Source organism: Mchenga conophoros, linkage group LG12, assembly GCF_057382185.1.
Source record: "Mchenga conophoros isolate Kocher_MC1m ecotype Shallow Benthic linkage group LG12, M_conophoros_male_GT1.1, whole genome shotgun sequence".
Lineage (NCBI taxonomy): Eukaryota > Metazoa > Chordata > Actinopteri > Cichliformes > Cichlidae > Mchenga > Mchenga conophoros.
The window spans coordinates 14352263-14373280 of record NC_140537.1 but is presented as its reverse complement, the minus strand read 5'-3'; the positions used below and the strand labels follow the sequence as shown (position 1 = coordinate 14373280).

The following is a 21018-nucleotide window of genomic DNA, read 5'->3' as shown; positions in this document are numbered from 1 at the left end:
TATCTTGACCTTTTAATAGTTTAACTCTTGGTGACAGATGCAGACGAGCGAACTTGCAGAACAGACGCTAAAAATGTTAGAGTAGCTAACATATACTTTGGCAGAACAGTCACAGTGTCTTTTATATAAGGCAACAATCGAAGTGATGCCTGAGTGAGCCCTTTTTTCCTGCTTTCTATAGTTACTCCTTTGTCCCAATTCAATTACAGGGATTGTTTAAATCTTTTGCGTTTAGCTAGTTCAAAGTAATCTAAGGTAATCTGATTTATGAAGTGTGGCAGAACTTGACAGTCTGTAATTTAACCTCATGACATACGTTATTCTACACTAGCTCATTATTTAAAGACTGTTTATTGATCACATTGTGCATCCAGGAAAAGCCTTGCAGTCTTTGCCAGTAAGACTTTTTTTCTTTTTGCAGCAAAAAGATCCTGGGTTCAAGTCCCCCGGTCGGATTGGGCTTTTCTATGGGGTTTCTCTGTTCTTGGTAGGGTGAATGGTGATTCAGAATCACTCATTTGTGTGAATGTGATTGGCTTTCTGTCTTTTTGTGTTAGCCCTACAACAGACTTGCGACACGTCTTAGACGTACCCTGCCTCTCTCTGCTAGGCTCCAGTCTCACTGCGACCCTCAAATGGATAAGTGGTTAAGAAAACGGATGGATCAAGCTTTTAAACTGCTTCATACTTCTGAACTCTTCACAGTAAAAGGCGTACCATACGCCCTCTAAAGTCCATTAGACCTTAAGACTCTTACTCTCTTTAATGCCATGTTGTGTCTACAGTCTCTAGACTACGAGACCAGAAATACCCCAGGCAGACGTGAACGTTAAAGTCACAACACTGTTAGATCAATGCAGATCCTTCAGACTGCATTTGCTGAAATCCCATTAAAACAATGTTAATTCACAGATGACGAGCGAGAGGCAAAAGTATGAGGTTTCCTTTATTATGATCACTTCTTTTTTAAATGTATAAATGATCATTATTTACAAATTGAGGAAGGGAGGGGGGTTATAGTGACAGTTTGAGGGACAAATGCAGAAAATTATGGAATCAACAGAACAATACACAACCAACAAGAATCACAACATCAGTCACAAGTCCAAGCCTCTGTCTGTGGGAGATGTTCTTGTTGAGATTGTGACTCAAAGTTTAAAGTCTTCACACAAATGAACTCATGCACTGGAAATGCATACTGAAACGGTCACATGTGGGAATCACAAAGTGCAAATAATTTTTTTTTTTTCTTCAAAAGCAAACACAAGAAATATAATGAACAACTTCTGATGCTGTGAGGTGTTTTTTAAACTAAATGTCACCCTTACTGTGAAATAATACAAACATGTTTCTCACTTTCTCTCAATTGCCACACACACTCACTCACTCTCTCTTACACGCGGCGCGAAGACACACACACACACACACACACACACACACACACACACACACACACACTGATTCGTTTTAAAACACCAAAGACCTGGCTCACAATTTCTGACAGTTTTCTTATGTCAAGTACAGAAGGGAACAACGAAGACTTAACTAGTGAAAAGAAGAACAAAGCAAAAACTACAAAAAGACAGCACAGACAATAAATGAGGTCCAATTTGATATCTTATATAAAATAAAGATGTTCAAAGAATCTCGTCAGTGTATTTCTGCATCTGTAAGGTGTCGGTAAAATGAAATTCACACAAATGGCAAGCACGTCAAACTAAAACCATAACGCAAACAAAGCTCCACTCACATCCGGTCAAAAGCAAAACAACTGCCGACAGCGCTCATTCAACTAAATCCTACAAAAACAATCCAGCTCTGGTTGTTCCATCAATTAATTGTCATGAGCCGTGTTGAGCACTTCCAGCAAGTTTAGTTTTCTTTACATGTAAGAACCAAATCCCTAAAAGCCATTTACATGCAATTCACCAACAACTCCAGTGGTGAAAGTAAGAATTAGCTTCTACATTTCTGTCACCACTAAAGAAAGCTTTCATGCACCCAAGCACCGTCATTCAAGGAACCTGCGCACTGACACGCTGTGTTCACTCAGTATTTTTGCAAAGATATCCATTTGATAAAGAGCGGGGCTTTGCCCATCAAGCTAAGTAGCTGTGCTGAGAGAGAAAGGTGTTAGCAAGGCGAGTCTGGTGGCATTAGGGTGTGTATGCGGGTGGCGGTTGAAATTGATTGGCAATGTCATAATCGGCAGGAAATGTTTCACTGCTGTCCTCCATCTCCGAGAGCAGCTCTAAAGCCTGCTCTTCCTCCTCAGTGGGGTAGTGACGAAGGAGATTTGCAGCTGTGGCGAGGATGGATGCTCCGCCCGCGCCCGCCACCAGGTAGAAGCTGATAGCAAAAGTGACGTATATGAGAGAGCCGTGGTACTTTTTGTGCTGCTGCTGTAGGGACAAGATCAGCTCTGAGGCCCAGTAGCAAAAACCTATGACTGTGGCACACTGCAGCACTGGTGGGAGACAGAAAGAAACGGTTACAAACCATTGAATTTACACATTGTCTGTCTTTTTCTAGACAGCATGAGGGGAAAAAAGATTATTACCTGTGAGAATATGTGCAAAAGCATATCTGCGGGTTATTTTCAGGGCAGGGTGCTTGGGACCAAACACATCCAAGAGAAAAGCAGTCAGACTGCAGAGGATTCCCAGGAAACAAAAGCCAGCGATTACTCTCAGCAGCAAGATGGTCTGCGGGTTCACGCAGTAATCTGATGGGAACAGACGGCCACATCACAGAACATTACACGTGAGCTCTGGGATTAATTGCTACTGTGGGTTTTTAACGGAGCTTGTGTGTGGGCCTCACCATCCAGAAGCTTGGGGTCGATGTATCCCAGGACATCTGACACCCCCAGCTCTTGTCTCGGACAGGTTCCTCCGTGGACGCGGAGCCAAGCCGGCTCAGCCAGAGCTGTACAAAGCGCTGTAATGGACAGAGCTCCGGGAAGAGCCGACACAAGGCTCCGCTCCGGCTGCTTGGGCAACGAGGTGCCCCCTCTCCTCCTTCGGCCTCCAGGGACAGTAGAACCCGGCGGGGCATACATCCTAATCCGATTTCCTCGTCCTCTATTGTATAGTGTTGCTTTCCCTTTATTGTCAGTGTACCTGACAGCACTGCGCTAGTAACGAGCAAGTAAGCCACAAAACCGACAACCGGTAAAGCTAATTCTGGACTGATGACAGCGGCTCGGCTCCTTTGTTCACTCAGTTTCCAAATTAAAATAGACCATAAAACTAGCTGTTTAATCAAAAGCAGTGCAGGTGTCTGACTGACGGCAACACAATGGACAGATGGCGTTCAGGCCTGCTAGCTCTGTTGTTAGCCTGAAAAGCTAACTTCTCGTAAACGTAAAATTTCGTCAAGTTTTTCTTTGTTACAAAAAATAACTTTAACAGCGACCGACACGACAGTCATACGTCTATAAAGTAATATAGCTAACAACACTAATAAATTAACGATCGATTTGGTACACAAAAAACAAAGACAAAACAAAAGGAAACGTCCGCTGGCTTCCTCGAAAACACTTGACTTCCTTGTTCATACCATTCTTCTTCTTCGCGGTCTCGATAGCTGTGAAAGTCAGTACTCCCACCTACTGGCGACTCCTTCTATGGGAGTGAAAGTCATCATACAATAACAAAATTCTCGTCTTTATTTTATTAAACTCACTCATTGTACATTAACAAAATAAACGTGCTCGCGTGAATAGTTCATAGGAAATCATAAAAAGAGATGACAAAAAATGTATAGCACAATTAAAAGAAACAAGTCTGACCAAAGTGCTTTGCAAGCTAGGTAAGAACAAACAAGATAAAACCTCAGATCAATAGAATACATACAATAAAATACAACATAAAATAAAGCACCGTAAATTTCACGTAATTGTTTTTTACGTGAAATTTGCCGACGGTAAAAAAAAAAAAAAAAAAAAAAAAGACCACGAAACTGCAACCCACAATGCAGCGCGGGGACTATATAAGCAAAGATGGCGGCATTTTGGTCACCGCTGATGTTGTGAACTTATGCACTTTGTTGTTTGGTGCTAGTTACAGGCTGTGTTTAGCGCAGATACGGCAATTCTTTGTATCCGTGCCCTGGGTGTTGACTGTGGTTTAGGGTTTACGTAGTGCTGCTGCTGCTCTCTGTCTGCTTTTGGTGTTTCGGGCCATTTCCTGTCTCGTTTCTCGGCTAAGTGTCAGTGACAACGACTCGGAAGTATTTCCCCAATTCGACCATGAAGGAGGCTCTGTCCCTGGTTCAGAGGTTGAGCGCACACCCGGACTCCCGCTGCTGGTTCGTCAGCTGGAGCCCCAACGGGACGCTTCTGGCCTCATGTGGGGGCGACAAGACCATCCGGATATGGGGGAAAGAAGGTGAGCTCTCCGTGAACTGAACCACAGACACCCCCAGCCTCAGTCGCATAAGCATTATAGTACAGTAGTTGACATCCTTCACCCCTCTACCTGGCTCTCATTTTTCAGGTGACTCCTGGATATGTAAGAACGTGTTGCAGGATGGACACCAGCGCACTGTGAGGAAAGTGGCTTGGTCTCCATGTGGGAATTATCTGGCCTCTGCCAGCTTTGATGCTACCACTTGCATCTGGAAAAAGAAGAACGATGACTTTGAGGTCAGATGACAGGTCTCCTGTTCAGTGTGTTAAATGGCATGCCTTAGAAATGCTGCATCTCTGCAGATTGTTACCCACGCTTTGTCTCCTAGAGTTTGACTGTGCTGGAAGGACACGAAAACGAGGTCAAGTGCGTGGCGTGGGCCCCTTCAGGGAATCTTCTAGCCACATGTAGCCGAGACAAGAGCGTCTGGGTTTGGGAAGGTTTGTGTTAAAGAGCGCCTAAATTGCACATACTGATCTGCACCATTGCCTGTTTCTAAACTTGACCATGTCTCTTCCTGCTCTGCAGTGGATGAAGAAGACGAGTATGAATGTGTTACAGTTGTGAACTCTCACACGCAAGATGTCAAGCACGTTGTCTGGCACCCGACCCAGGAGGTAGGTCTCATTCGGATCTGTCCACATGAATGTTTTTTTTTTCCATCTCCTGTTGTAACACCACGTGACCCTGCACTCACCGTGTGATTGTACAGCTCCTGGCCTCAGCCAGCTATGACAACAACATTTGCCTTTACAAAGAAGAGGATGATGACTGGGAGTGCCGGGCCACCTTACAGGGACACACGTCCACAGTGTGGAGTTTGTGTTTTGATGCAGATGGTCAGAGGCTGGCTTCGTGCAGCGATGACCGCACTGTGAAGATCTGGAGAGAGTATCCAGCTGAAAGTGGACAGGGTGAGTCAGCATTAGTTTTATCATAAATCAATGTGGTAATAAAAATATCGACAGTAATGTGTATGTTTTTTCTGGTCTCCTGTTTAAGATTTGTCGTGGAAGTGTGTTTGCACTCTGTCTGGGTACCATGGACGAGCGGTGTATGATGTCTCCTGGTAAGACAAATTTGTAATAGACTCTTGTAGGAATGCTTCAGTCAATCATTAAAGGTGCAATCAGTCATTGTTTGAAGTCATTTAATGGAAAAAAAAATCCCCATTGTGCTGATAAATATACATTTATTAGTGTGTAATTACATCTTCCAACGAATTGATGCATTCTCATAAACTTCTCAACTAGATGTATAGTATGCTAAAGGACGGGGCATTCATGTGGTGTGGAGGCAATTTGTGTTTTCACCTTCAGACTAAAGATATAAAGGATCATACATGTTTTATAACCTTTCACAAACGCGGGCTACCAGCAGATGGGTGCAATAAGACAAAAATTAGCACACATCTCACCTGACAATCAGCAGCATACCCAGATAAGAAAAAGACTTGGATGGATCCAACTTTTGCTATCTGTGTACAGTAGCTACAGATTAATGGCAGTTTTTGAGGCAAAAACTGTAGTTAGGATTATGCACTTGAATTGGTGGGTGTAAGAAAACAGAATTCAGCTGAATGTGTTCTTGAATTTACTGACCTTTAGTCTGGTCGTCACATTTAAGATCAACTTGCAATAGCAACGGGGTAATTGTTCCACAACTTGTAATTTCTCCATAACAATGCAGTATGGTTACATTTGAGGAATATATGTTGCTCTGTGTCCAGAAATTATGCGCAAACATAAAGTGGAGGTTAATTGATCACCAGAAATCCCAAAGATGTGGTCTCCATGTGCATTTGTCATTGTTAGACGTCACAGTGAACCCAAATCTTTCTGCAGGTGTCGGCTGACTGGCGCTTTAGCAACTGCCTCTGGTGATGACGCAGTGCGAGTTTTCAAGGAGGATGAGACGGCCAATCCCGAGGAGCCGGTATTCTCACTGGCTGCTCAGGTGGCCAGAGCTCACAACCAAGATGTTAACTGTGTGTCCTGGAACCCAAAGGAGGCGGGATTCCTGGCTTCGTGCAGCGATAACGGAGAAATCGCCATTTGGAAGTTCCAAGAAGAGGAATGAACATCCCTGGAGTGCATAGTTGTGTGTTAAATTGGGAACTTTCTGCGGCATTCACCACAGATCATTATTTTATAGCTCATCAGGATTCTGCTTGACATCAGCGCTCATCTGTGTCCATGCTGAGAATACTGCTTCATGTGCTTTGAGTAGCAGCGCCACTGAGAATTAATAGAAATAACATGTTTAACTATAAAATAAAGTGAAAAATGTTTCCTCTCCTTTTTATTGCAAAAGCATTTCAGACAGCACATCATAGTAAAACACTTCAACCAGTCCAAGGATTAAATTTCATAATAAAATGATTTCAATCCAAAATATAACCAGACAGTTGTTTTTAAACACCCTACCTGGTTTAAGGATGCACCATCCCCAGGATTTATGTGTTTCTTTAATCCACAATGGCCAATTACATTTTTGTCAGATCCCAAAACTGACACAAAAGTACAAAGTGTTAAACTTCTTATACTGAAAACAGACTGGGGCTTGGGTAGCCATGTATCTGTACTACATGTGGACAAACAGATCCTGTACACTATATTCTTGGACTGGCATCATTTAGAGGACTTAACTAAGAAGCAACTGAAAACAAACATTATTTTCACAAGAGCAGAGATGGTAATGGCAGAGTCAAAGTAAAGAAATGTCAATCAGGTTGGATATCTACAGCAAAAAAAGAAAACTACTGATCCCAATCTATCAGAGAACCGCTGAAGAAAATAATCAAGTCTCTGATTAGTCCGAGTCGCTGTCTCCATCACTGTCAGCCTCCTTTACATCTATGCTGAACTTGTACTCCTGGTCACAGCCCATATATGCGTCACTCATGAAGTACAAGGTGTAGTTGTGGATGCCCATCGCTGGGGCAACAAAGTCCAGCTTGACCTGCGGTGGAGGGACATAAACTAAGTGAGGCCTCTGGTGGTTAAAACATAATTTCTGGCTATTACAAGATGACTCACTGACCTTTGCTTTCTGCTGAAGAGTCAGCCTCTTGATAGAGATCAGGCTGTTAGACTTGGGGTCTCCGATCACCACCCACCAGCCCTCCTCACGTTTCTATAACAATGACAAGTATTTCCACAAGAGTTGGTCATTAAGGTGAAAATTAAAGAAATATATACGTCATGAAGATGTTTGAAAAGTACTAACCTGGGGAAAGAGCGGTGCAATGACTGGACCCGTTACCTCCTCCTCTCTCTCCAGCTGAACCTGAACCAGAACTGGACTGCCACTGTGAATAAATATGGAAAGAGATCAATTTCCCACCCATCTGTGCAATTTTGTAATGTAATTTTTCATTTCCAGGAAACGCAGCGAAAAGTGCTGCTGCCAGACTGTACACGTACCTCTTGACACTGTCCTTCTCTGCCACTTCGTACGACAGCTCGATGTTGGGGTAGCGGTTACAGAAGCGAGCCACGTCGGCCATCTGGGCATCCGAGAGCTGCAGCAACGCGCTTCTGTCTTCATCCTCCATTTCCATTATGTCAAAGATGCTCTCCACTCCCTTATGAGCAAAGGAAACGGAAGCACGTTCAATCAGCATGAGATTCATCTACACTAAAGTGAGAGTCAGACTTTCCTAGGATCATTTTACCTTTTCTGTGCAGCGCTTGATGTGCTCAGAGGTGAAGAATGGCAGCTGTTTGAGGTACGAGTCCTTGGACCACATGGCCTGAGTGACCATCTGAGCCAGCTCCATAGCAGCCAGTGCAGGACTCAGCCAACCGTTGCTGGACAGCACATCAACGCACGCCTGAATCAGTCGGACAGCCTACAAAAAAGACAACACACACACACATATTCTTTAAGTGTACAAATATACCTTCCAATATAAAGCATCTTGAGGCGACTGCTGTTGTGATTTGGCGTTTATGTAAGTAAAATTGAAATGAATTAAAACTGAATTTCACTCACGGCACTCACTTTGGGAATCACTGATTTACAGTGATCTCATGATCTAACCCACTCCCTATGGGATCATTCTAAAGTCTTTTTGGGCCTTTGTCATATATTTCAGTCAAATCCAAAATTAACAAATTTACCTGTCTAATTTTTAAATGCTTTCTAAAATCTATTACAGCAATGTTTTGGTGTAAGCCCTTGAAATGTGAATCTGAACAGGGTACAAGCCGTCTTTTGTTCATGTGATAAGAAGGCTCATCCTACAGTAAGAGGACTCCTCACCTCCATCACATGTACAGTGGATTTAGGACATCATGTATGTTTTACAACTGTTTTACTAAAACATCAGCCTAACTGTTTTTTGAAACCTGGCAGCAATTTCTTTCCTATGTATCAAATATGGAAGCTTGCTCATTTCCTTGTTTGTTTGTTGTCTTTTTGGATGTGTGTAACTGGTCTGGCGATTTTGTTCATTCTTTTTAAGACACATTTTGTTTATATGTGTGCTTTTTGTGCAAGTAATAGCTTGTTCAAAAACATATAGATGGATAAAAATCCAGAAACATAACTGTTAGGCTTTACAGAGAAAAAACTGGACCTTGCTGAGGATCTCCTCGGTGTCTGACTGGAGCTCAGCGCTCAGCTGCATCCTGGAGAGATGGGCTTGCAGCAGCAGGTTAGTCTTCACGTGGGGGTCATTGAACTTCGGGTTGTTCAGCTTGTGGGGCACTTTCTGTGCAAGCTGAAATGCAAAGAGCACATAAAAGTGTGTTATTTCATCTTGGTGTCTTTTTGCAGATGTGTTAATGCTGCTCTCTTTGAGTCTCGTCACTTTCTTTACCTGTCGGAGAAGTGCATCCTCGTGGTGTCTGATGGGAATGTTCTTATACTCGGCAGCATTGGAGATGATCTCAATTAAGCCGCGGATCTTTGTCTTGGCGTTCAGTGACATGCTGAAGAGCTCTGTACGACACAAGAGCAAAGCACCACAGTTAGGCTTGAGTTGAACACATACGTGAAGGAATGATGACACAAATACAAAAAATCCAGGAAGTGCAAGCACAAACCGATGGTGGTGTAGTTGATGTAATAGTAGGCAGCAATCATGCCCAAATTGAGTGGTGCTACATCCAGCTCATCCTCGATGCTGATGCACTTGGACTGCTCCAGGTCGTGTAATGTGTTCTCCACCAGCTCAGACAGGTGGTCAGACAGGTGGCGATGTGACATGCCTGTCAGGAGGACAGAAGCCACAGCTCAACATGGTCCCAACATCCGAAGTATAAGTCGGTTATTCCCTTTGAAGGACGGGACTCACCTTGCAGGTTGTAGTAGTTGGGGTTCTGGGTCATACGGCGGTAAAGGAATGTCCATGTCAGGTAGTCGACAGCATCCTGCTTGTTCTCTATTGTCTTGGTGACGATCTCAGCATTGAAATGGTCGTGGAGACAATGATCCAAGTGAGACTCCACCGGCAGCGGCTCGTACAGGAACTTCTTGAAGAAATCCTATCAAGAAAAAACAAAGTGGTTTGTTCTGTTGTACAGTCATTGTTTCAAAGCCAGAAGTGACTGAGGTCTGTCTACCTTCTTAGAGCCTTGACACATGATTACACAGCGCCCCTCATCATCCAGCATTGGCCTGTTTGCCTTGCCCACCATCTGGAGGACATCATATATGGGATAATCCACATATCTGATAGAAGAAAGCAAAAAGTCAATATCACCAGCAGAGTACATACTAACCTTCATTAAATATGTTTCATATAACAAAAAAAAAGCCAGTATAAACAGAAGATGCCTTACGCGTGAATTTTGCCATTGTAGTACTGGGTGTCCATGACGATGACAAGGTGTGCTGAGATGTTGATGCCCCAGCACAGTGAACGAGAGGACACGACGACCTGAACAGCACCTGTCAAAGCAGAAGAAGAGAAGGAAAAAATGAATAAAAAATTAGTCTCAATTTTGTTTTTTCCCCTTTTCTAAAAACCACCTACCTGTCCAGCACAAAGTGCAGCAGAAGTGAGTCATACCTGAGTTGAAGAGCTGCTCCACTATTCTGCGTTCAGTTGCAGAGAGGCCCTCGTGCAAGTATCCCACGCCGTTGGCCAGAGTCTCTTTCAGAGTAGAATCATTTATTTTCTCCAGGAATGGAGCCAGGTCTTTCTCAGCACAATGCAGGAACCTGCAGAGACAGACATTTACTCTTTGACCACAGTGTGAAGATGTGATGCTGGCATCATTTCCATGAATTTGTCTAAGGTGAAAATCTCGACGTGCTGACTGACCTCTGAGGAACCACATCAGCAGCACAGAAAGTGAGAATGTCAATCGCTGTGAGGCGAGTCTGCCTGCGGGATGGGACGAAAACCACGGCTGGCTTCGAGGGAGAGTGCTTCATGATGGCGTGATAGACCGGCTTCGCCATGGACAGCAGGCGAGTCTGAGTATGACTCACATTGAAACCCTAGAAAAACAGTAAAAGATTGACAGCCAATCAGAAACCTGACAGGTACTTTCTTGGCTGTGAGCACTGATCAATTTAAGAAATACATTTCTCTTTTTGTTGACTAACATGCTGTTTACAGACCTGGATGTGCAGCTCCAGAGGCACGGGTCTGACATTGGGATGGAAGTTGAATGTGGCTGTGGTGCTGCAGCCCAGCCAGTGGGCCACATCTTTGGCGTTGGACAAAGATGAGCTGAGGGCCACGATACGGATGGGACGCTCAATCTGGGAAGAGATGTATCTCATCCTGGAGCAGATGACCTCCAACACAGGCTGATGACAAGAAACAAAATCCATTAACACAACACAACACAACACACACACACACACACACACACACACACACACACAGCAGCAAGTCGTATTCTGTTCTTACTCCATTTTCGCCTCCGATAAGGTGCGTCTCATCCACAATGAAAAGGCTGACGTTCTGGACGTTCTTCCTCTGCTTCCAACGACGAGACAGGATGTCCCATTTATCAGGGGTACTGATAATAATGTCACCTTTTCCCAGGAGCTTCAGATCAGTACTAGTCTCTCCTGTCAGCAACACAACTTTCTTGTCCAGGATGTCCTGGAACTTCTGGTGCCAGTCAATAAACACCTGAGACAAGGATAACCACACTCATGTCAGTTTTAGATCTAACAGAATCAAGCTGGAAGAAAAACAGTTTGCCAGTTTTCATAGGTGCGCTCCAAAATCTAATTTAATTCAGACCTGTTCAGCCAGTGCTTCCATTGGGGTGATGTAGACACAGCGACCTTCTGCATTGTGCAGCAGCATTCTCAGAATGGCAAACTCTGCACAGATGGTCTTTCCACTGCCGGTGGGAGCTCCCACAAACACGTTATCATCACTGTTGTACACAGCATTGAAGACTGCGGGAGTAAAAGTAAAAAAAATGAGTGAAGAAAATTTTGTGAAAACAGACCACTGTTCCTAACGGGGAAGCAACTTTTAAATGACGATGAAATTGGATTAAGGAGAACAGCATGTAGTCTCTACCTTGTGTCTGAATGGGGTTGAAGAAGGGGAACTTGTTCTGGTAGAGCGCCTCAAAGGCAGAGTTCCTGAGGGCAGTGACAGGAAGAGGCTGCAGGTCCAGCAGCTCAGTGGGTGGGGGGTACTTCTCTGGTAGGATAAGGTGACGGAAAGATACTGGGAGTTGAGTCTCGCAGGCTTGGGGAAAAACAAAAGAAACAAACATGAATTAAAATGCTGACATGATTGTGATGTGAAGCTATGACACTTTTTAATCAAAGCACTTACACAGCCAGCGGTCTGAGACCACACGGATGAAGTACTGCGGTGGAAGAGGCTCGAACACCGGGACAAAGAAAGTCACAAGATGCTCGTCCTGGGCGTACTTGGCTTTGAGGAGGAAATACTCATGGTGGAGGATGACCTCACTGTCCACGTCCTCAACAAGGATCCAGAAAGCCTCAGACGACCCGTGAATCTAAACAGGAAAACGAAAGTAAGTCAGGAGTATAGAAAAAAGAGAGTTCAGTGTGTTCTCTGGGCTGATCATTTTTTTCAGGGATTAAGGGTGCAGTCAACATACTGGGACCAATACCCTGATTTTGCCCCCCCCCCCGGAGTACAACAGTATTGGAAAAACTGTCTGATTAGCATCCCATTATAGATCTAAGTCCTGACCTTGTCATCCCACTGGAAGTCGGGTGTGACTGTAAGCTCCACTTTGAGTGTGGAGCGAGTGATGGGCTGCACATGAACGGCCAAGTCCAGCTTGGGGAACTGGTGGACATATTTGTGAATAGTCTTCCCCATCTTTGGCATTCGGATCAGTTCACCTAGAAACCAAACATCCAGGAGGTTTTTAATTACTCTCCAGGCTGAGGAAAAAATTCAGAAACCGTAACACAGAGGAAGGAAACTCACCAATCTCGTTGTGGTTCAGGTCGTAGAGTCGCTCAAATGGGAAGTTTTTCTTCTCAATCTTCTTGATCACTTCCTCTGGCAGCTTCTTGAACTGACGCAGAGGAGACATGGACTGCCACCTGCACAGAGGACAGAGTATCAGATGCCTGTAGCTTTGACCAAGCAAAGGCAGTGTTAATCTAGGAGTGAAGAAAGAGCTTACATTCTCTTATCGATCATCTTGCAGAGATTCAAGGTCTTGTCTGTGAGCTGAGCCCAGCCTCTGCTTAGCACAATCTCAAATATGGCCCGCATCAATCGCCCAGCACTCTGCAGGAAGAATATACAAGGAAATTTCTATGAATTATATCAAGCCTGGGACTTTTCCTTCAAGCTAAAATGAAATAAAAAATTTAAATAAGCATATAGGGAAACATGGAAAAGTAAATCAATAACGGAAGTACGCCGTTTCTGTACCTGTGTTACATACACCATATCAGCCATGAGAGCAAAGCCTTCGAGCTTCAGCTGAGAGATGTATGCCTGGAGCAGCACGTTGATCTGAAATGAGAACACAAAGCACACGAAATATTATTTACTGCAATTTGCAAACCACTCCAAATGTTAAGTAATGTTTCTCTTTATAAAAGCACAGTGTGCATTTTCTGGAAACCAAGCAGATCATATTTTGCGTTTCATAAACACCATCACTGGTTGTCTTTACCTTCGCACTGGGCTCCTCAATGCTTTCCTTCACAGGGATAGGAACTCTTTCCAGTAACTTTTGAAGCTCCAGTTTTTCTTCCTACAAGATAAAGCTGTATGTTGCTTTTCTTCATTTTAGATCTAATATTTAAACCATCGTTGCTGTGTGGGGGGTCAGCATACCTCTCTCACTGTGATGTTCCTGAACTCTGAGGACAGTGAGAACACTCGGAAGAGTTCGATCTCGCTGAGCGTCGGTTTCAGCAGCTGGTTGTAGGTTTGGATTGAGTCGTGGGTGATGTAGAAGTGACTGGCAATGCGGCCCAGGTCTGTAACCTTTGGGTGAAGAGACAAAAAAGTGAAGCTTCTAATCAGTATATCTACAACCAAGAATAAAACGACCAACACTCAGCTGAGATGTGCATACCTGGAAGCTGCCGGTCCTCTTGTCATATTTGATGAGACTGTTCTTGTCCAGGATGTTGGCTGCTGTGTGCACCAAGTCCATCCTGCGCCTCTCCAGCAGGGGGTCTGTACTCCGGTCGTCGTGAGAAACACCATACAGGGTGGGGTTGCGAAGCATGCGCACATAGAGATACGTGTAGCCAAGCCAGTTCACAGCATCCTAATAACAAATTTGAGAAATTGAAACTTAAAGCAATGAGGAAAATTAGATCCTTCTGTCTTAAATAGCTACATGTACATTTCAGGACACTCACCTTTACATTCTGCACATTTCCCAGTACTATCTCTGCATTGAGCATGTCAGCCAGTTTGCCCACCATCTGACTCTCAATGGGCAGCTGCTGGTTCAGCAGGGACAGATAATACTGCAGCTCTCCGTGAGACGTGATCAGGATTCCCTCTCCTTTGGTGTCATACTGAGGACGGCCAGCTCGACCAAGCATCTGGAATCAAACACATTTTCGATAAATAGAGTTAGTGAAGCTGCAAACTAAAGCAGCCGTTACTATGTTTGATAACAAGAAAGGATGGGCTGACCTGTAAAATGTCCAGGGCACCCAGTTCAGTCCATCTGCCTTTCTCTGGGCTGTACACTTGGGTCCCTTTGATGATGACAGTATGTGCAGGCAGATTGACACCCCAAGCCAAAGTAGCTGTAGACACCAGAACCTGGATATGTCGATCGGCAAACAAATCCTCCACCAGCGTACGGTCGACTCTGGTCATACCAGCGTGGTGGATTGCAAAGCCGTATGGGAGCAAATCCTTCAGCTCTAGGTTCTGCATAAGAAGGTTAAATTTAGCACTCAGTTCTGGTATTAAAAGCATTTACCACACAAGAGTTTTAAAAAAACGTTTCCAGTTAATGACATTTGCTCACCTTGCACTGCTCCGCCTCAGTTCTCAACACTTCAGTAGATGCAGAACCCTCTCGGAGGAAAAGACCCAGAGTGTCCTTCTCCAGGCACATGTCCCTTATGGCCCTGGCAGTTTTCCCTGTCTCCTTCCTGGAATGGACAAACACTAGAACCTGATGGGAGGAAAAAAGTAAGGCTTTCAGATTTGGTAACGCAGTGCTGTAGATTTTTTAGAGAAACAACACTGAAGTAAGAAGTTGCATTCAAAACCTGTGAGTTCCCTGTGTGTAAACACACAAGAGCACCTACACACTGGAAAGGTCTGTGTGGACACAGGGCTGAAAGGAGGCCCGGGTTTAGAGGGACCTCGACCCTCCACCTCTGGGAGCCAGAGAGGAGAGTTACAGAGAGTAGTAACCTGCAGGTTTATCTATGGAAATCTACTTCCTCTTGATATTTTGTTGGGCTTCACCTCTTTCCTTTATCTTGATATACTGATCACTTAACAGTGAGTGAACTGTCGCTTTTTAGGGCAGATGTAAAATGCATGGATATGGAAACATGAGTGTGGGATCAATTTATAACATAAGCCACATAGTAACAACAATGAAAGCAGCACAATGTCAAATGTCTTGTTTTTCACTGGAGGGCAAAAATGATAAAAAACAAAAACAGGAGTTGTGGTTTTCTTGCAGAAGAGGTTTATACGATAGAGGCGAAGTGCAGACTGTGACTGAGAAGACAGTGTTAGGAGTCCCCGGTTTCAAAAATCTAAGTTTGTGCTTATCCAGCAAAAATAAATAAATGAATAGGAAAAAAATAAAGAGGTGTCTAATTAAAATGAGGTCAGTAGCATTTACAAAGCTCAGTTGGCAGTAAAACATATTTTAGCAGACACATCTGAGATGACGCTTGGCTAATTCAGGTCACCGAATTATATCACTTTGGAAGAACAAGTCAAACAGGACTCACTTGGTTCTTTCCAGCATGCTCCATTATCTTTTCATAGACAATCTCATTCATGATCTGGAAACGCTTGATGGCCTTCTTCTCGGTGATACCAACATAAGTCTGCTCCAGGGGCACGGGACGGAAACTATAGAGAAAAGCGGTACAGTAATAAGCAATAAGGAAGAGAAAACAAACAGCTGTTCATAGAAATCATCATAAAAACTTTTTTTTTGCTTAAGCACCACACCTGTTGTCAAAGTAGAAGAGCCCTTTGGCAGGATCGACACGCAGGCAGGTAGCCACGTCTTCATAGTTTGGCAGTGTGGCGCTGAGGCCCAGCAGACGCACATCCTCCTGGGTCAGCTCCACGTTGCGGATGGTCCTCGCCACCAAAGATTCCAGCACAGGTCCACGGTCATCGTGCAGCAGATGGATTTCATCCTGAACACCCACATTAAATTGTTCATCATTAAAAGTCAAGTCAACTAGCACATTTGCTCTTTTTAGTGACAAAACTGTTCACTTACTATGATAATGAGGCGCACTAGCTGGGTGTAGGTACGTTCACCACCTTTACGAGTGATGATGTCCCATTTCTCTGGAGTGCAGACAATGATCTGAGTGGCATTAATCTCCTCTTTACAGAGCTGGTGGTCTCCCGTCAGCTCGGACACTATGATGCCATAACTTGCCAAACGCTGGGAAAAGGATGGAAAAGGTTTTCAGGTTTGTGCTCCCTGATGATGGTCAAGTATGCAAAGAAAGCCGCGCAGGACAGACAAGGCTCACCTTACTAAAACTTCCCACCATCTCCTGTACTAGAGAGCGCATGGGGGCTATGTAGATGATTTTGAAGTCGTCCACATTAATTGTTCCATCAATGTTGATGTGCTTTCCAATTTCTCTCAGCATTGCCATCAGGGCGACATTGGTCTTACCGGCTCCCTGTGTGCACAACACAAACTCATTAGACAAAATCCAGCTGGGGCAAAGTACTGACACACTTTTGGCTTTAACAAAGCGTGCTCACCGTTGGAGCACAGACTAGCAGGTTCTCATCTGTCTCCATGGTGGTCTTGAACAGCTTGCTCTGAATGCGATTCAGGGTTTTAAAGCCTTCAAATCCAGCCTGGGCATACTTGGGCAACTTCTCAATGGGAACAAGTACCTGATGACACAAAAACAGTGCTGACTGTAGGATCCTAACACAGTTATATGCTACTTATTACTATTATTTTTCCTCAGCTGCTGCTCAGTTGGACAATTAAAATGCTCCCATGAAGAAACATAACTGACAAACCTCATCTTCAGCAAAGGGTTTAGGTTTGAGGGCAGGTACGTGGACTTCTTCATAGCCCTTGCGCTGTTTACGAAAAGAGCCATCTGGCAGCTGGCAACGCTTGTTGGCCATGAAATGGCTCCCCTGACTGAAAGTCAGGTCGTCAAGGTCTAGCAGCTGTCGAGGGGCCACTGACTGTAGGACAGAAAGGACAATTTTCCTATGCCGTTTAGAAATGTCTAAAAGAAAACTGACAACAAGTAATGTTCCTGACAGGATGATTTGTACTTAATATACTGAAAGTGTTATATACCTCTCCATGGTCTATGTCCATTGCTTCCAAGTCATCAACACGGGACTTCCTCACTCTCTCTCTGCGAGACCGCTCTTCCTAAAGGACACAAAAATAAATAATGTGACAAACTGAGACTCACAAAGAGTTCACATAATCTCACAATCAAGCCTCCTTACTCGAATAATATCCTCCTTCTCCGTCTCTTGCAGCTGGTAGAGAATCTTTGATAGCTCCTGATCAGACTCCATCTTTCCTATGATGCGCTCCTTTTCTGCCTCACTCTGAGCACTTGCCAGCATGGTACAGTACTGGACTGTGTGTCAAGGGGGAAGAGAAAGAAATCAGTACATTTTCAAAGACATTAGCTCTGTAACAGTTTCACTCAACAAAGCAGACTTACTCATGCGACGATGCTGACGCAGGATTTTAATGAAATCAAAGGTGTTGAAGCCGAGCAGCAACACCAGCTGGTTTTCACATTCTCTGTCGTCACTGGCGGTCTGTAAAATAAGAGACGAAAGAATGATGTTGACAAATACAAACTTACCTGCTCTAAACAAACAAAAGCACAGGGAACGTCACAAACCTACCTTGAGGATTTCTAAGACCTCATCTGCCTTTTTTTGTGAGACAATGGCGTCATCGTAGAACCGGCTGAGCTGACGCTGGAGCCAAAAGGCGTCGATGTCTCGAGGATGTAAATCTTTCTTCTTCACTGTCATCACGTCACCCGCACCACCGAGCTAAGTGAAAGGTAATTTATTAGTTACTGTGCAGCATAGTTGCAATATCTCACAAAGACTAAATACAAACATGGGCTTAATACAGTAATGCCATTAATGGAAACTTACATTAGCTGAGAGAGTGGAATCCACAGCTGCCTCCACTCCTTCACTGTCTTCATCTGAGTGTTCATCTCGTACCTCGCCATACTGGTCTTCATCAACTTCCTGTATGTTAAGACAGGAAAAGTCAGTGACACAAACTCATCAATGTGCTCAGCTGTAAATCTTAAGAGCCGCAAGCCTCACCTCCTCATCAGATTCAAACTGAACATTGACACCATATGTCTCGTCAATGTTGTCATCTGTGGATAGAAAATACCGCACATAATGAATATTTTTAGGGAAAACTGATGGATCTTGTACAGTTTTCATTTCACAGTTACTTTGAACGTGCTTACCCATATTCTGCAAGTCTTTGTCCCCCCCGTAGTCTGTGATCTTTTTGCCCAGATTGACTAAGACGTGGTAGCGCGTGTCATCAGCAGGTCCGAGAAGCTGCTCTACTTCCCGTCGCCTCTCTTTGTCCCTCATTTTGTCATTCTTGAGCACAGCCAGAACTTCATCAGCTGCTCCACAGAGAATATCACGCGGCTGTAAAAATGTAATGAGATAGTGAGTAAAACACGCAAGATGTAACAGAAACAGAATATTTCAAGAAAGCAGTTGTGGCGTTCGCTGACCTGATCTCCCAAAGCAGCATGGATGAAGCTCAGTAACACTTCATATGTTTCTCTGGTCTCTTTGGTTTTTGGTTTGTACACAATGCCCACCATCTCATCAATGCCTTCAGATAGAAGGGTAAAGCCCTTCATTTTGTTAATGTCGTGTCTGTCTTCATCTCTTTTTCTTCTCCTGAATAAAAATAATAATAATTTAAAAAAAAGATTAACAAAAAAAAAAAAAAAGATCATATGTTAACAGCAGAGCCATGTTTGGCCATTTGAGTGGCAAACATCTTCCAAGGCATGTCACATATGTTCACTTTTTCTCTTTTTTCTTGAGAATGGCCTTGAAGACACATCAAACTTGACAGCTATTCTTCCCCATGCTTAAGTTGTCACGTGGAACTAATGAAGTGATTTTTAATACCGGATTGTTTTGTTTTGTTTTAAATCAACCAGTTTTGCCTTCAAACTATAGATTCAACAAGTTAAAGCCAATATTTCTCAGAGAGTTGGGGCCACACTGACATGACAGCATCGCACAGTAGCTGCAGATTGGACAACTATACATCATCCATAATGCAAATCTCCTGTTCCTCCACATCCCAGAGGTGCTCTATTGGACTGACATGTTTAAGAAACCAGTTTAAGACTATTTGAGCTTTGTGACATAGTGCGTTATCCTGCTATAAACAGCTGTCAGATTAAGGTACACTGCAATTATAATGGGATACTTAAACAAAAAGATTCCCTACACTATTAGACCATCAGCAGTCTTGCTTTCATGTTGTTTATCCCAAATAATACCATCCATATATGTTGTGCATTCAGAGATGCTTTTCTGCATACTCAGACATGTTCAAAGTCACCCCACCTTTCTTCTTCATTCTGATATGCAGGTTGACTATGCCTTATTGCTTAAATGCTGGCATGTAATTAGCTATTGCACATTTGCATTAATGACAATGGGAAAAGGAACTTCAAAGTGGCCGGTAGTGTATATAAATTATGTATTGCTTTAACTTCACATGAACAATATATGTAGCTGTATGCACTGACTTTTCTCGTCTCTCCTCCAGCCTCTGAGGTTTGGTCCTCTGGGCCTTGTCACCCATCTTGGTCCCCTCCAGCTTCCCGACCAAGGACAGCACCTCACCGGTGGGCTCATCTCTCCGGGTGCGGTCGATCAGAGAGCGATCGGCTTGAAGCACCAAGTTAGAGTTCTAAGAGTTCGGCATAAAAACAGTGTGATTATGAGACACATCAGTCTGCGCTGCAACAGGCTAAAGTAAGTGCTAGTTAGCACTACGGCTAGCTAAACAAGGAGAAATATCAATTAAAAACAGTACAATCCAAACACCTTTCCTGATAACTTTACAGAATATCGACCGCTGCCTCTGATTTTGTTTTTATTTTTTTGTCTCACTCTAAATACACTCACCGCTTTGTACTCGTACTGCAAGCTTCGAGCAGTAACATCCGCCATGGTGCTGGTTTTCCCTCAGGTTTTAGCGCACTTTGTGAAACGGCTAACTGACTGTTATTATCCACAGAGTCGACCTCACTCTGCCTGCTTAAAGAGACGCTGTGAACATGAGTGCACTGATTAAACTTGTAGCATTAGCCAGTTTTTGAAAAGTCCGAGTTTCATACAACAAAATGCGTTTCCCATACGTTACAATAGCACCGCTAACACGAGCGCACAACAAGCCGCGCTCTTCCTCTTCCGCTGTCAAAGGTCAGCGCAGGATCAGCGAGGCAAAGGAGCAGCGCCCCCTGCAGGCTAAGTTTATTTCGTTTCGATGTCCTATTGTTTGGTGTATTCATAGGTATATAAACTTATGTAAACTTGCCAAATCTCCTCTGCTAACAGCTTTTTTCTTTCTTTCTTTCTTTCTTTCTTTCTTTAGCTTTTTTAGCTTTAGCATCTGGTACCCCAGAATCAGGTGTTGACAGTCAGACGCTGATTAGCACCACCTGTGAGCATGGACCCTGTTACAGCAGTCAGTTTCAGTTGGTGTCTGCTCCAAGCATGGCACATTTGACTGATCTGGATAGGGCCTGTGCCATAGGGCAACTTTAAGCTGGTGTCCTAGTTGTAGCATTATCTGGAGTGAGTTCTTGTACCATCTCCAAATTGAAGGCCAAGTTCCATATAATGGAGGATGTCAGAAACAGGCAAAGAAGTGGGCATCTGAAGAAGACGACGGCACAAGACAATTTTGTTGTA

General features: G+C 43.9%; 3 protein-coding genes across 3 annotated transcripts; 1 reads left to right on the top strand and 2 right to left on the bottom strand.

Annotated features, from left to right (window-relative positions):
• Positions 1-913: 913 nt before the first annotated feature.
• On the bottom strand, positions 914-3586 carry tmem127 (transmembrane protein 127). The gene is made up of 3 exons (XM_085293900.1): positions 2824-3586; positions 2561-2725; positions 914-2467 (listed from the first exon to the last, which is right to left on the bottom strand). Exons 1-3 carry the CDS (start codon positions 3059-3061, stop codon positions 2157-2159), a joined length of 714 nt encoding a protein of 237 aa, XP_085150026.1. The 5' UTR covers positions 3062-3586; the 3' UTR covers positions 914-2156.
• Positions 3587-3969: 383 nt separating this feature from the next.
• Positions 3970-6702, top strand: ciao1 (cytosolic iron-sulfur assembly component 1). Its single transcript, XM_085293899.1, has 7 exons — positions 3970-4391; positions 4500-4648; positions 4741-4852; positions 4941-5029; positions 5125-5326; positions 5415-5481; positions 6257-6702. Exons 1-7 carry the CDS (start codon positions 4253-4255, stop codon positions 6489-6491), a joined length of 993 nt encoding a protein of 330 aa, XP_085150025.1. The 5' UTR covers positions 3970-4252; the 3' UTR covers positions 6492-6702.
• On the bottom strand, positions 6687-20534 carry snrnp200 (small nuclear ribonucleoprotein 200 (U5)). The gene is made up of 44 exons (XM_085293896.1): positions 20230-20534; positions 19848-20011; positions 18807-18978; positions 18525-18717; positions 18373-18428; positions 18193-18291; positions 17932-18084; positions 17742-17841; positions 17518-17654; positions 17360-17437; positions 17068-17241; positions 16798-16935; positions 16557-16712; positions 16295-16465; positions 16015-16208; positions 15789-15912; positions 14840-14989; positions 14497-14739; positions 14214-14402; positions 13922-14119; positions 13678-13830; positions 13514-13594; positions 13267-13350; positions 13013-13119; positions 12811-12929; positions 12568-12722; positions 12178-12367; positions 11914-12087; positions 11626-11786; positions 11284-11511; positions 10989-11180; positions 10687-10865; positions 10432-10583; positions 10202-10310; positions 9983-10091; positions 9715-9904; positions 9464-9628; positions 9238-9359; positions 8995-9138; positions 8089-8265; positions 7838-7998; positions 7641-7722; positions 7455-7547; positions 6687-7373 (listed from the first exon to the last, which is right to left on the bottom strand). The coding sequence occupies exons 1-44, from the start codon at positions 20272-20274 to the stop codon at positions 7224-7226; spliced, it is 6411 nt and encodes a 2136-aa protein (XP_085150022.1). The 5' UTR covers positions 20275-20534; the 3' UTR covers positions 6687-7223.
• Between the last annotated feature and the right edge of the window lie 484 nt (positions 20535-21018).